Genomic DNA, 13,083 nt, shown 5'->3' with positions numbered 1-13,083 from the left:
GATTTTCATCTCTTTCAACAGTGTGTTCCCAGCTGTGGAATGATAATTTAATGATTACACTGTCATCAAACAGGAAACACAAACGTTGGCATTTGGCAGTCATGTTTGTCTTCTCAAAGTTGCTACAAGCAAATATTAAGTGTGCATTGAAGTAAATGGGATAATTAGTGAAAATGCACACCCACTGAAGCTGCACTGTTCAACAAACCACTCACCTTCCTGCAGGGAGAGCAAAGGAAAGCCTATTCTCTGCTAATATCAGATGTCACACATTGCTGGGAAAGTAGTTTGTCCAAGCACAGATCTGACTGCAAGGCTCCCTTACTCCATCAGCTCTGCTGACTCCCTATGGCCTCTGGGATCAAGGTCAGATGCCGCTGTTTAGCTTTATGAGACCTTTACCATGTGACCCCAACTTATCTCACCAGGTCCACAAGCCCTTCCTCTCCCAGTGCAGTCCAGCCCATGTGACTTCCCCTCTGCTCCTCCCCTAGAGTCCTCTAGCTCTGGCTTTGGCGTCTCTGTCCTGGTCCTCCCTCATGCCTGGCTTGCACTATCTCCTGACTTTGGTTACAGAGTCCCCCTTCTCCTTATAGACACTTCTGCAGAACGCTTTTCTCAATTTCCCCACTAGTTATCACCCCCCCTTCCTCAACTGACTAACTCCTTGTAATTATTTGGACTTAATTCATTTGCTATGTATTCTGTCCATGCTTTTGTATGTATTTCTTGTCTTATACCTTAGAACGTAAGGAGGGACTGTTTCATCTTTGTATTTGTATTCCCTTCACCTAGAACAGTGCCTGGGCACACAATGGCATGGCCAAGCATCTACAAGGAGGAAGGTTGCAATCCTGCCCTGGATCTAGCTCTGGGTGCTGCCTCTTAGGAAGGATGTGCTGGCTGGCATCCCGAGAGGAAGGACAGGACAGGAAAGGTCTGTAAACCCTCCTGTGAGAGGACTGACTGAAAGCCTTGGGCATGTGCAGCATGAGAGCTGTCTTCAGTCATCCGGAAAGCTAGCGCGTGGAAGAGGGAGCGTAATTGTTCTTTTTGGCCCCAGAAGGCTGAACTAGGAGTAGGGAGTCAACACTGCAGGGGAGCATATTTGGGCCTAATGTAATTAACAATAAGAACCTTATAAAAGTGGAATGAGTCTTCTCAAGAGAGTTTCTCCCTGTCATTAGAAGCAGGAGGCCTACTTATCAGGCCTGGCTGGACCCTCTGCAAGGGCCTTCCCATTCATTCGGATACCCAGTACTTAAGTTACTACTAGAAGTTCTTAGGACTGTCCTCAGACAGCTCAGTGCTCTGATGATGCAGGTGGGCAGGGTGACTGGCTGCCCTCACAGGCCAGCCCTGATACACCTGGCTTTCCTTGCAGAACCTTACTGAGCACGTACTGTGATAGAGCAGGAAGAACAAAGGGTTTGAATCCCAGCTCTACCAGTTTTAACTAGGAACTTCCAGAAGGCTGTTTCCTTCTGTAAAATCTAGCTCCTCTTTGTGGGGTAGAGTGGCTGCTAGAATCATGGTCTTGAGCTCGAAGTGCGGCTCCGGGGGAGGTAACGCCTTGCTCTCCATCTCACAGGCTGTACGGAAAGTACACTATATTCCCTATGATTATGGTCTGAAGGATGCTTCCTCCTCAGTGGAATCTGCATCAGCTTCTGATTCACTTATGGTAATAACCATGATGGCTCCCTGGATGTGCTCTACAAAGCACCTATCATGAGTGCCAGATCATCCCCAAATAAAAAGGGAAACTGAGGCCTGATTAAGCTCAGTCATTGCTTGGGGTCGCACAACTAATAAATCCCAGAGCTAGGACTGGAACCTGCGGCTTTCTGGGCTTTTTCCTGTTTCACCACCAATCATCCAGCCAAAAGATAGTCCCAGTTCCAGAAAAGAGGCCAGACTCAACGAGAACTGAATTAATTATTTTCCCAATGTGGCATTTCAAAGCACAATTAATAGGCTTTGGCACAAGAAAAGGAATTACCCCAAAAAAACCCATATAAAGGACAAATGAGTGGACTTTATTTAAAGGCAAGCCCTGTCGAGTGGGGCATGGATAAATATACCCAGACCTAACTTAATGAAGAAGTAAAGCAACGTATTGATCTGTATGAACCACTTGCCATCCTGCCCCATGTGACGCTTACTAATGTGGCTTCAGTGGCTATTCACCCAAGAGAAACACAGTGATCCTAGAGAAGAACACCGAGGGCCCTGGATTTATTCACTGGGCCTGGATTCAAATCTTGGCCTGGCTGTTGCATTCTGTGACCTCTGCTTCCTCAGTTGTAAAATGAGGGTTGGCCACCCATGAGCGCCAAAGCCCAGCATAGTTCTCAATCTTATTAGGCTCTTGTTACTACCGATACATACACCCATACAGCTGAGTCCAAGTGCCAGGGACCCAACCAGCCTCTTGCCCCTAAGGCAGTTCCCCTTGGCAGCTCTCAAGCTGAATGGATTCTAGGAACCCTGGGAATGGCTCTCATGCTGATGGCACTGGGGCCTCTCAGACAGTGCTCAGTGACACAGGTTTGAGTGTGACTGACCAAAGTGAGGGCATTAAGCCTTCATGCTGCTTATAACTGACACTTTTTAAAAAGCAAATTTGGACACTCTGGGTCCCCCCCTTTTTTTGTTGGGGAGTGAGATGAGCACAATAAACCTCACAGACGGTCTGGTCTGATCTACACTGGATAGCAGATTGTGTGTGAGAGCTGTTAAAACTGTCGGGAGTAGCACTGGATGCGGGGGAAGCTTGGGCAGAGCAGAGAGCAAGATGGGATGATGGGGTACGTGGAGGGCTGGGCCATCCCCATCCCCAACTCTGTCCGCACTCCTTTTATCCTATCTATCTCATAAGTACGGAAAATTCAGAGGGAAATGTGTAAATTTCCTAGCCACAAATAACACTCTCCCTACAAACGAAAATGCATCTATGCTGCTTAACCTGGAAACCAGAGAAAGACTTCCAGCACACGTCAGATTCTTGATGAAGGATTTAAAGAAAGACATGAACAAGAACTATGTAGGATAAAAAAGGTACAGAGGGGCTATTATTTGCACTTGTAGATGGAATACTGCACCAAAAAGAACAGACCTGAAATACTCAGATGTTAAGCTTAATCTTGCATTCGCTACAGAAAGATCTGGTCTGACCAAGATGTCACACTTTGTCATATTCAATGTTGCTATCTTTTAGAAAGAACAACTGGAAGAATCCACATGGGGAAAAATCAGCTACACTCACGCCTCAGTTCTCTCACTGGGCCCCAAGCCCTTCTTCTTTTCTTTTTTTTCCCAACCCCACTGGAAGGATTGACAGAATGCCACATCTCAGAGCAATCAAACGACAAGCATTCCCATTAAAAGGAAGGAAGCCAGACAGAGACGAACGTGTTTGTGAAAACCAGCGATGCTATCTTGTCTAACTACCATTTACTAATCTGGTCCTGTTTCTTCCTCATTGCCGATGACAGGTTACTCATTGTTAACCTCTCACTTGGTTGTCTGTTCTCCAATGAGCCTGCTTTGCCTTCCCAGGATGCAGCAGGGCAGGGTAGAGGCCAAGCCTTCCACCTCTGCTCAGGATATTCAGACCATTGTAATGATACGCTAATCTGGGAATGCAGTTCTAGAGATAGATGCTGGTCATAGCATGCGACTTAATGCTCATGAACAGCTGCTGAGGAAACCTACAAGATACAGCACAATAACGGCATTTAGGCTCCCTCATTTTGGAAGACAGTTTTGCACTCTACACTGAAGAAAGCAGATGGTTCTAATCCAAATAGATTACCTGAGAATCTTCTTGGGAATACGAGACGGAGAAGAATGATTCCTTTTTTTCTTTTCTGCATCTTGTAAGACCTTTTCTTCTATTTCACTTTTATCTGAAATCACCACTCGCTCCACCCCTGGCTTGTCTGAGTCGATGTTCAGCTCTGTCTGTGCAGAGTCACACCTGTACATGAAAACAATAGATGGCTTTTCACCGGAATCAGTTCTTGACTCTGTGAACCAATGATGACGCTGAACAGGAGGTGGGGGAAGCATGTGGATGACCGTGCCATCGAGGCCCACCAGCTTCCCCTTCTCTCTCTCTTTTTCTTTGTCTTCTTCCTCATCAGTCTTCTTACGGCGGAAGAAGCTCTTAAATGATATCCAGCGCTTAGGCTTGGCGTCGGTTGCCCGCCTGCCTTCAGAGCTCAGGACAGACTCAGCCTCTGTTGACCTGGTGGGGCTGGTTGGCTTGCTCCAGTGGCTGAAGTGTCTTTGCAAAAGGTTACTTGCGTGGTATGGAGAGGAAGTGGAGCGTGGAGGGGGAAAGGGAGGTCCTGGTTCAGTCTGGGGACTTGGGGTAGGAGTGCCAGCCATGTATTTGGAGGAGTGACAAGTGGTGGGCTTGGAAGGTGGCTCCTTGTGCGTGGGAGCACTGGGGCTTTCTGCGGCCGGGGCAGCTTCATTCTCGTGGCTAGGCTGTGCAGTGGCAAAGAGAGATTTTGGCCTCGCGGGAGGACTTGCCGGGGCATCGTCCCCTGGAGGCAGGGCATACAGTTCCTCTGCACTGCAGGCTTCAGGGCCTGAGGGAGGGGTTTCTGGGGGAGATTGTGGAGGCTGGATAGAAGCTACAATCTGTGACAGCACAGTGCTCGCCTTTTCCCGGTTGCTGCTGCTGCCCAATGTCGGTGACTCCAGAGCACCTTCGATCTTGGCTACAGACTCCTGGGTGGTTCTTTGGGTTCGTGCTGGGGAGCCATGCGCAGAACTCTGCCTTCTCTGGGGGGAGGGCTGGCCCCTACTGAGGCAGCTGTTAAACTCCTGGACCTTTTGAGCTACAGAGCCCTTCCTGTGCTCGGTGCTGTTGGACCGCCCCTTCCCCAGGGAAGAATCAGCAGCTTTGCTGGTGGGACTCTCTGCTACTTTACATTCTGTTTCTATTTCTTCGTAAGTGTGGCTTATTATGCTCGTGGTTTTATCTTTCACTGACAGCTCTCCACTGGTTCCCAGAAAACTTTTATAGATGGCTAAATTGTCATATGCATTAGGATTGATCACAATGGGAACTTTGATAGCGTTCTTGGAACTACGGGCATAAGTTGGCTCATCATGGATGATAATTGGAAAAGGAGGCATGCCAGCATTGTTGTAACTATTAAATTTGATTTCTGACAAATTGGGTGACTTAACTGGGATTGTTTTGGAAGAAATACTTGTAGCTGTGGGTGAAGTAGGGGCTGACTTATGGGAGTTTTTCCTCGGAGGGACAGTTGGTCCTGTGCCACCAGTGACTAGTTCCACTTTAGGTATCTTTTGGCGTGGGCTAGTACTAGACGTCCAGACTTCCTGGTATCGGATGGTACTGGATTTTTTGAAATGAGCATTTCCCTGTGCTGAAGTAGAAGTGGGAGACATAAGTGGGGAGTTTGGAGTGGACAACGTGCTTTTGGTTTTGGGACTCTCGGTCTGACCGTCCATGTGCTCACTGGTCATGGCTGCTGACACATCCACGATCGTATAGGGCTTGCACACTGGCTGTTCCAGATTTACAACTCGGTAAGGCTTGGCTTGTTCTTCCAGAGGCACTAAGTTTATAGTCACTGCTTGCCCAGCCAGATCTGGAGAATTTTTGCTTTCCTGCTTCTCAGTTTGAAGAGCAATCCGGCCATCTTTCTCTTCTAATCGGAGAGCAAGCACTGCCTTGTGGGTCTCCAAAACTTGGGTTGGGCTTTTTGGAGCACTGGTTGTGTCCTTCACTTGCTGGTTATCGGAGTTTTTGTAATCTGGCTCAATTGGCTGGATCTCCTTAACATCCTTAGGGCTACCAGGAGACATCCCTCCATTGCAGAGTTTTTGAGATGAGCTACTGGCTGTCCCCGAGCGAGACTCCTCTGTTAAGGATGACTCGGGGGATGTGGAATCAGAAGAGATCATGCTCTGTGTGCTCTCCTGCCCATAAGGGATTACAGAATCTTCTCCATAACCATTTAAGATTTCATCATAGCTATCATCATAGTCTACTGCACAGATCCTCTGGAGAGATTTATTTCTCATGGGGACAGTATTCCATTTTTTGCCCACAAAGAATCGAACAGGGGAGAGGGTGTTTGCTCTGAAGTTAGCAAAGCGGGGCTGCCCTCTCATACGAATTTCCATGGCCAACAACTCTTCATCACTTTCATCCCAGCTCTCATGTTCTTCATGCATACTGCTAAAAAACGCATCATCCTCACTCTCATCTTCACTGGAAAACTCCGGGTAACAAAACCGACCACCTTCATTACTGATCACTTCTGTGCTACCACTCAGAATAACACGCTTACTCTGAGAGTCCTTCATCCCTCCCATCAAGCAGCTGGGAGGAAGCTTCCTTTCCAGGGATCGCTTATAGCAGTTATTGATCCTTCCCAAGAAGGTTTCCCTCGAGTTACTCTCGTTCCCGATTCGCTGAGGGGTGGTGTCCAAGCCCACTATCTCCTTTAACACGTCAGTGAGCCCGTTATTGTTACTGGCCATCTTACTCATGCTGTCGCTGGTGCCAAAAGGCCTGTGAACGTGGCTAAGTCCTTCGGTCTCTTCTTCATCATTGTTATTGTTAGTCAGTGGTTTTTGATTCAGGGAAGCCCTGTTTCGGGTCCAGTTGATGATCACCGGCTTGTTCTCGCAGTGCTCTGGGGTGCTGGCCTCGGCGCTCACGCTCTGCCCACCGGCCACCATCATGGTGGGTTTCACGGCGATGGTGGGCTTTTTGGCCACGGGAGGCCGGAAGTTTCCCGTGTTCCTGACCCGGTGGTTGTTGCTGTGGTTGGCGTTGGTCTTGACTCCGCCGTGGGGGAGGGGCGCTGCCTCTGGAGTGGGGGGCAGCTGGTGAAGGCTCTTAGGTTTAAAGCAGTTCTTGCATTCGCCAGGCTTCCACACGTGCTCAGTGAAGGTGTTACAAGCAGACATTTTCCACGGAGCTTGGTGCTTGCTGTTCCACTTTCAGTGCATGGCCAGGTCTTCACCCAGTAGTTTTCACTCCCTCTGTGTCATAGCAGCTCTTCAAAACAGTCATCAGTCTGGGGGGAGGAGAAAGGAAAGGAAAGATGGATCAGAATGGCAAAGACAGAAGAAGGCTCTTTGTGACACGTGACCCAGCTACTGAACTGTTAACATTTTTATGATGGGATTAAAAAGAGAGAGATGGCCTCTGCTTGAGAGTCTGTGGTCATTTCCTCCCCGTCACACGAGGGAGAGCATTGGAAGGGCACAGGAGCCCGTTGTTCTGTGTATTTTCACACTGTACCACTTCCCTCATATACTGGCTTGACACTGAATTTTCCAATGGATATTGGGTGACACTCGCTCCCTTTGTCACTGGTGTATATACAGCGTCCACAGCTCCCCCCGACTTCCACCCCTGGGTTTTACGTATCATACAAGTGGCAGATTGGTGTCGAGCTAATATAGTGGCTGGGAAGCCAATACCACTGCCATAAAAGTGCAATGCCAGGCTCCAGGTTCAGAAATACTGCCGACTGCTGCTTTAGGGAAGGGACCCGGAGGGCGGCTGTTCAGCAAAGCTCCCTCTCGGTGCAAACTAGGAAAAGTGGATCTTATTTAGCCAAAGCTTAGACAGTAAAGTACCTGTAAATAGCACTTGTAAAGCCCTTTCCTTTTATGAACGTTCAGATTGGAAGGTGAATGAGCTTTAACAAGCAAAGCCCCAGTGGCACAGCTAAAGTCTCGGCAATTTACTCTTGGCTTGGTGTCAGGGAGTTAACACAGAAAAAAAAAAATCACCACTCTGCAGCAGACACAAATCACTCATCACTCGATGATGTGGTTAGGCACCTACTGTATATCTAGCACTGTGTGAAGTGGAATGATACAGAGAAGCAGGAGAACTTACTATAAAAAAAACGCTGTGATAACAACAATTCCCATTTACACAATACTTTCAATTGTCAATCAAAATTTATTAAACACCTACTATGTGCTAGGCAGAGTTCTAAGTGCTGGAGATACAAAAAGAGGCAAAAGTTCCTGCCCTCAAGGAGCTTATAGTACAATAGAGGAGACAATAAGCAAACATGTACTCTCTCTCTCTCTGTCTTCCTGTTTTTCTGTCTCTCTCTCTCACACACACTCTCACTCTCTCTCTGTCTCTCCCTGTGTGTGTGTGTATACATATATATACATATATATGTAATATGTACATGATAAATAGGAAATAATTAACAGAGGCGAGTTGTGACAGAATGGGGAAGGCTTCCTGTAAAAGATGGGTTAGAAAGCATTTTCCTCACTTCCCTTGAGATGTCCTCATGGCCACAGTAGAGCCAGGGCTGGTGCATGGACGAGGGGCTTCCTGACTCTAAGCCTAGCACTGCTTTCCCTATATCAGGTTTCATTTACCAAACTTAACACTATCTCTGATAGTTGACGAGTACATAAGAAGCAAGAAAGCTTAAAGAAGCAAAACAAAACAGCCCAACCACCTTCCTTCCATGCTAGGCTGGCAAAAGACAAATGCTTTCCCCACTTAGTGTGCAAGTGAATTAGTTCAGTCAAAACAGGGCTGTCAGGTTGATTAGCAGTTATCACGTTATCAATAGGATTGCCAACTGGGATTCACTAGGAACAAACCAGCTTTTCTCAGTGTTGCTGCAAAAGAAATTCATCAATACAATTGAACACTTGTATCTGACAATATGCTCAAGTCCAAGGGTTCTGTTGGAGGGAGGGGTTCCTGATTGCCATCCTGAGGCAGAGGAAGGGATGCCTAGCAGGCACTTTCCTGGACCACCAGGTGGAGCTGCAGCCTAAGCCTAGAGGTACTGCAGGGCCCAGACTCAAGAGCGAGCAGGCGAGGGTGTCTCTCATTTCAGAGGCTAATTATGTTTGGAGACTGTGTCAAAACTCTTCCAAAGAGTCCCCAAGATAAAAAAGCCCTGTCAGGGACAGATCTGCCCAAATATCACACCTTTGGTTTTGGAGACCTCTGCAAAAGGATTTTGCTACATCTCGATTCAAGCCTTTGAAGCCTTCCCAGCTGGAGCCAGATGCCCCAGAAGGAGCAGGGGTGCCTCCTGCCAAAGGGGGAGCTGAGAAAGGAGTCTCCTGAGGAGCTGAAGCAGGAGGCGTCCCACAGGCATGCCTGTGATGGGCTCCCATTAGCTCATCTGCATGAGTTGGAGAGGTTTTAGAAGAAAAGCTCACCTATCTCTGCAGACATCCCCTTAACTCTCAAAGCAAACGGTGAGGATGAGTGTTCAAGGACTGGAAGTGTCTGAAGCCTTCTCTGTAATCTGGAAAAAGACTCAGCCTTTGAAATACTCACTATAACACTTCGACAGTTTTCAGGACCGAAGCCCGGCAAGCCAAACATTTTCTACTAATAAGACTGTTGAGGAAATTCTTCAAGGAGGCAGATTTCCATTCTTCAGACCATGGCAGTCTTTCATGATCTGCTATTGGTTTTAAGTTTTTCTACTGCTACAAAGATGCTGACGGATCTGATCATTAATTTTCTCCCATCCCACTGCTTCATCCAGATCAGAAACAAATAACCCTGAACCAGCCTTCAGTTTTCGTCTTGGCAGTAAACAGGTTGGTACAAATGGCTGGGGCTCTGCAGTCCCATGGCAGCTCTAGGGAGCTGGTGGTCTATTAAATACCATCCGGAGGATTTTCCTAAAGGCACCTAAGGAAGAGAACTGGGATGCCGAGCTTCTTCTCAAATAGTGCTGCTACCTGAGGCCATTATCTCTATCTATAAAATCTGTCACTTCACAAAGGAGGAGGTGGCAGAGTCAAAAGGCAAGCCAACAAGCTTTTCATCCTTCTTGAGGTACACAGACTTGTAACAAGACTTCCAATGAGCAACAAAACCACGTTCTTCTCTATCTCCAGGTCTCAGATGAAATTTACAAGCTGAAGGCCTCGTGAACATTTTGTAATGGAATATACTAGTCGCTTACTTAAAATGGGAAGGAAAAAGTGACAACAAGTGCCACGTCAGGACTCTGGCCTTTTCTTTCTGCCAGTCAGAAATGCTGACCCAACACCCCACCCAGCTGCCAAAACCTCCTGAAAATGACTAAAAGGGTGGAAGGGAGGAAGTGAAAACAAAGTTAGAAGGAAGAAGCCCATGGGAGACAAAACCCACCTTTGGTGTGGAGAATAGAAACAGTATCACATGGATGACAAACAGCGATGGAACAGACTCCATCCTGCTGAGTTTCAGATCTGGCATGAGCCGATTCTTTGCTAAGGACAACATTCCTGGGAAGAAGGTAGTGTGGGTATTGGGATGATGAAACTGAGGCTCTGAGATGTGCTGACTTGTCCTGTTACATCGTCAGGAAATGTCGGCACTGCTATGAGAACACAAGGCTCACAAAGCCGTGTCTGGTGTTCTAGATACCAGAAGGATAATAAAGAAAAAAAGGGAGAAAAAAGGGGCCAAAACAGGCATCAAAGATGAGTTGGGGGAGAGAAGAAACTATTCTTGCTGCTTCGACCTAACCCTACTTTATCCATTCAGATGAGAGGGGAAAAGAGAAGAGAAGGGGGAGAGAAAAAAGGAGCAAGAAAACAGACCCTGTTATGTGCTGGTGGACTAACCATCAGCAAAGCCTGAGGGGATATTTTCAATCAAGCTGATGAAAAAGAGTGGGTCAGAAAGTCATTTGTTAACACCATGATTTCCCTTGTTTTCAATTCTCCTTGTGGTTCACCTGAAGTGTTTTCTATTCCAAGAGCTTATGTATCTCCCTAATTCAGTAAAAGTATGAAAAGTAAATATAGCAAAACTTTCCTAATTAGGAATTAGTTGGGGGAGTAAGTGAATTTGTGAAATGTCCGAGAGAGGCCATCTCCACGCTTTCAACCTAGCAAACGTTCACTGAATTGAACTGAACTGCACTCAGGTAGCCCTAGTGTCGTGAGTCAGGCTTGGGAAGTGACTGGGAATGCCCCAAGGGAGGCTTGTTGCACCATCCAATTTCAAGTCTACTAAATACTGCTGTTGCTCAGCCTCCTTCCCCATCTCAGTGTCAGTAATTAACTTAGGTAGCAAGTACCTTTGTATAAATCCAAATAATTCAGTCCGGTCAGGGTGCAAATGAATACTGAATACAATCAGAATGAAAAAGGTTTTTTGTAAGAAAAGACAACGAAGAGCAAGTTGAGAAGGTTGCTTTGTACCAGTGTGAGGGACTAGACCGCTTACTGTTCCCAGATCAAGAAACTGGGATGGTTCTGTGGAGAAAAAAAAGGATGAGAAACAGTCCGCTGCCTCGGAAAACTGTCCTTCACAGAGTAGATTTTCATACTCTAGTATGAATTCCCAGCACTTCCGTTAAACTCCTATTTTGGTGGAAAGGGAAACTTAGGGGTGGGAACCAGGTCTATGACCTTATCTGTGCAGAGAAATCCAGGCACCCGCCCCCCAGGTGCAGACCCAGCACTTGGGTAATCTCACGGAGTTGCCAGTTATGTTGAGAGGTTAAGGGACGTAAGCAGTCACACCGCTAGAATGGGTCAACAGTGGGATCTGAACTCACATCTTTCTGAGTCTAAGGCCAGCTACCACTATTCCATGGTGGCCTTTTCATACCATCATATACTACTGACAATTCCAATCCAATTCCTTAAAACAATCCTCCACCGATCCCTCTATCTCCATGAGCTCTCACCCCACATCTCTCCTCCTAGAGAAGGTCGTCTGCAAAGGTGCCTCCCTTCCTTTCCCCCCACTCTCTTCTTAGTTCCCTGCAGTTTTCCAACTTCCACTAAAATCGCTCTCCCCACAGTTATTCTTAGTTGCCCAATCTAATGGCTTTTTCTAAATCTGTACCCTGCTTGACCTCTCTGTAGCCCTTGCCATTATCAATTATCCCCTTCTCTGTGATCTCCTCTTCTCTCCAGGGTTCCACCCCCTACTCTATCCTGGTACTCTTCCCACCTGTCTGACCACTCCTGTTTGATCTCCTTTTCTGGATCTTTTTCCAGGTCATGCCCACCGATACCGGGTGTCCCACAGGCTCAGTCCTCGGCCCTCTTTTCTTCTCCTTCTGTAGTATTTTGCTTGGTGATTGTTCACCATGGACTCAATGATCATGCTGATGATTCTCCAATCTTCTTACCCAGCCCTGAACCCTTGGCTGACCTCCAGTCTCACCTCTCCAGCTACATGGCGGACAATTCCAAGGCTTCGACTCCCTCTCGTTCAATCCTCACATACAGTCTGTTGCCGTGTCCTGCCAAATGTACCTTTGTAATATCTCTCATATGCCCTTGGGGTGCTCAGGGAGGACTGGCACCTTTGGAGTGAGGGCTGCCCATCCACCTTTGTTATCCACCTGGCACTCAACTCGCACCTGTGGCTCCAAGAAGCTGTAGCATGCACAGTGGTCACACTCCAGTAAAACTGAATCGGTGAACGGGATAAACCAGGTTGACAGTAACCTACAGACTTCAAACATGTTGGTAACAGGAGTTAGGGGGATGTCTAACCCAAGCATGTGAAGACTTCCCCAGGCAGAATGGGTTCTGGATGAGAACAATTTGTTCCAACAGCCATGAAGGCGGCTGAAACAGGCACTGTGGAACATTTAGAGCTTGGTCAGGCATCAGACACCAACATCATCTATTACATCCTGAGCCATCACCAGTCGTTTGACTTTTGTCTTGCCATTGGACTTGAATGACTCAGGAAGAGAGAGTTAGGCTGACAACTTTGCGCCACTGCCTCACTTAAATCCAATTCACCTGTGATTCACTGGTCCTCTTCAAAAATGAAAGATAACAACATCATATATGTTCCTTCTCTCCACTACCATCACCCTGGCGCAGGCTCTCATCACCTCGTGCCTGGACTACTGTCATAATCTTTGTGTTGGTCTCCTTCTTTCAAGTGTCTCCCCACTCCAGACCATCCTCCACTTGGCTGCAAATTTATCTTCCTAAGGTACAGGTCTGGCCATGGTGACACTCTAGTGAACAAACTCCAGTGATTCTCTATTACCTCCAAGATGAAATATAAAATTCTCTGTTGGCTTTTAAAGCCCTTCATAGCCT

At 47.2% G+C, this 13,083-nt stretch overlaps 1 protein-coding gene across 5 annotated transcripts in view; it reads right to left on the bottom strand.

Moving 5' to 3' along the window:
* The window catches only part of PEAK1 (pseudopodium enriched atypical kinase 1), a 275,075-nt gene that overhangs the window by 53,044 nt on the left and 208,948 nt on the right, over nt 1-13,083 (bottom strand). For all 5 annotated transcript variants that reach the window (XM_036734155.1, XM_036734154.1, XM_036734159.1 and 2 more), the window contains one exon: nt 3,818-7,076. In XM_036734155.1, coding sequence (XP_036590050.1) covers nt 3,818-6,966 — 3,149 coding nt within the window. In that variant the 5' untranslated portion in view covers nt 6,967-7,076. The remainder of the gene's footprint in view (nt 1-3,817; nt 7,077-13,083) is intronic.

This window comes from Trichosurus vulpecula, chromosome 8, assembly GCF_011100635.1.
Source record: "Trichosurus vulpecula isolate mTriVul1 chromosome 8, mTriVul1.pri, whole genome shotgun sequence".
NCBI lineage: Eukaryota > Metazoa > Chordata > Mammalia > Diprotodontia > Phalangeridae > Trichosurus > Trichosurus vulpecula.
This window is presented reverse-complemented; position numbering and strand designations above follow the sequence as displayed.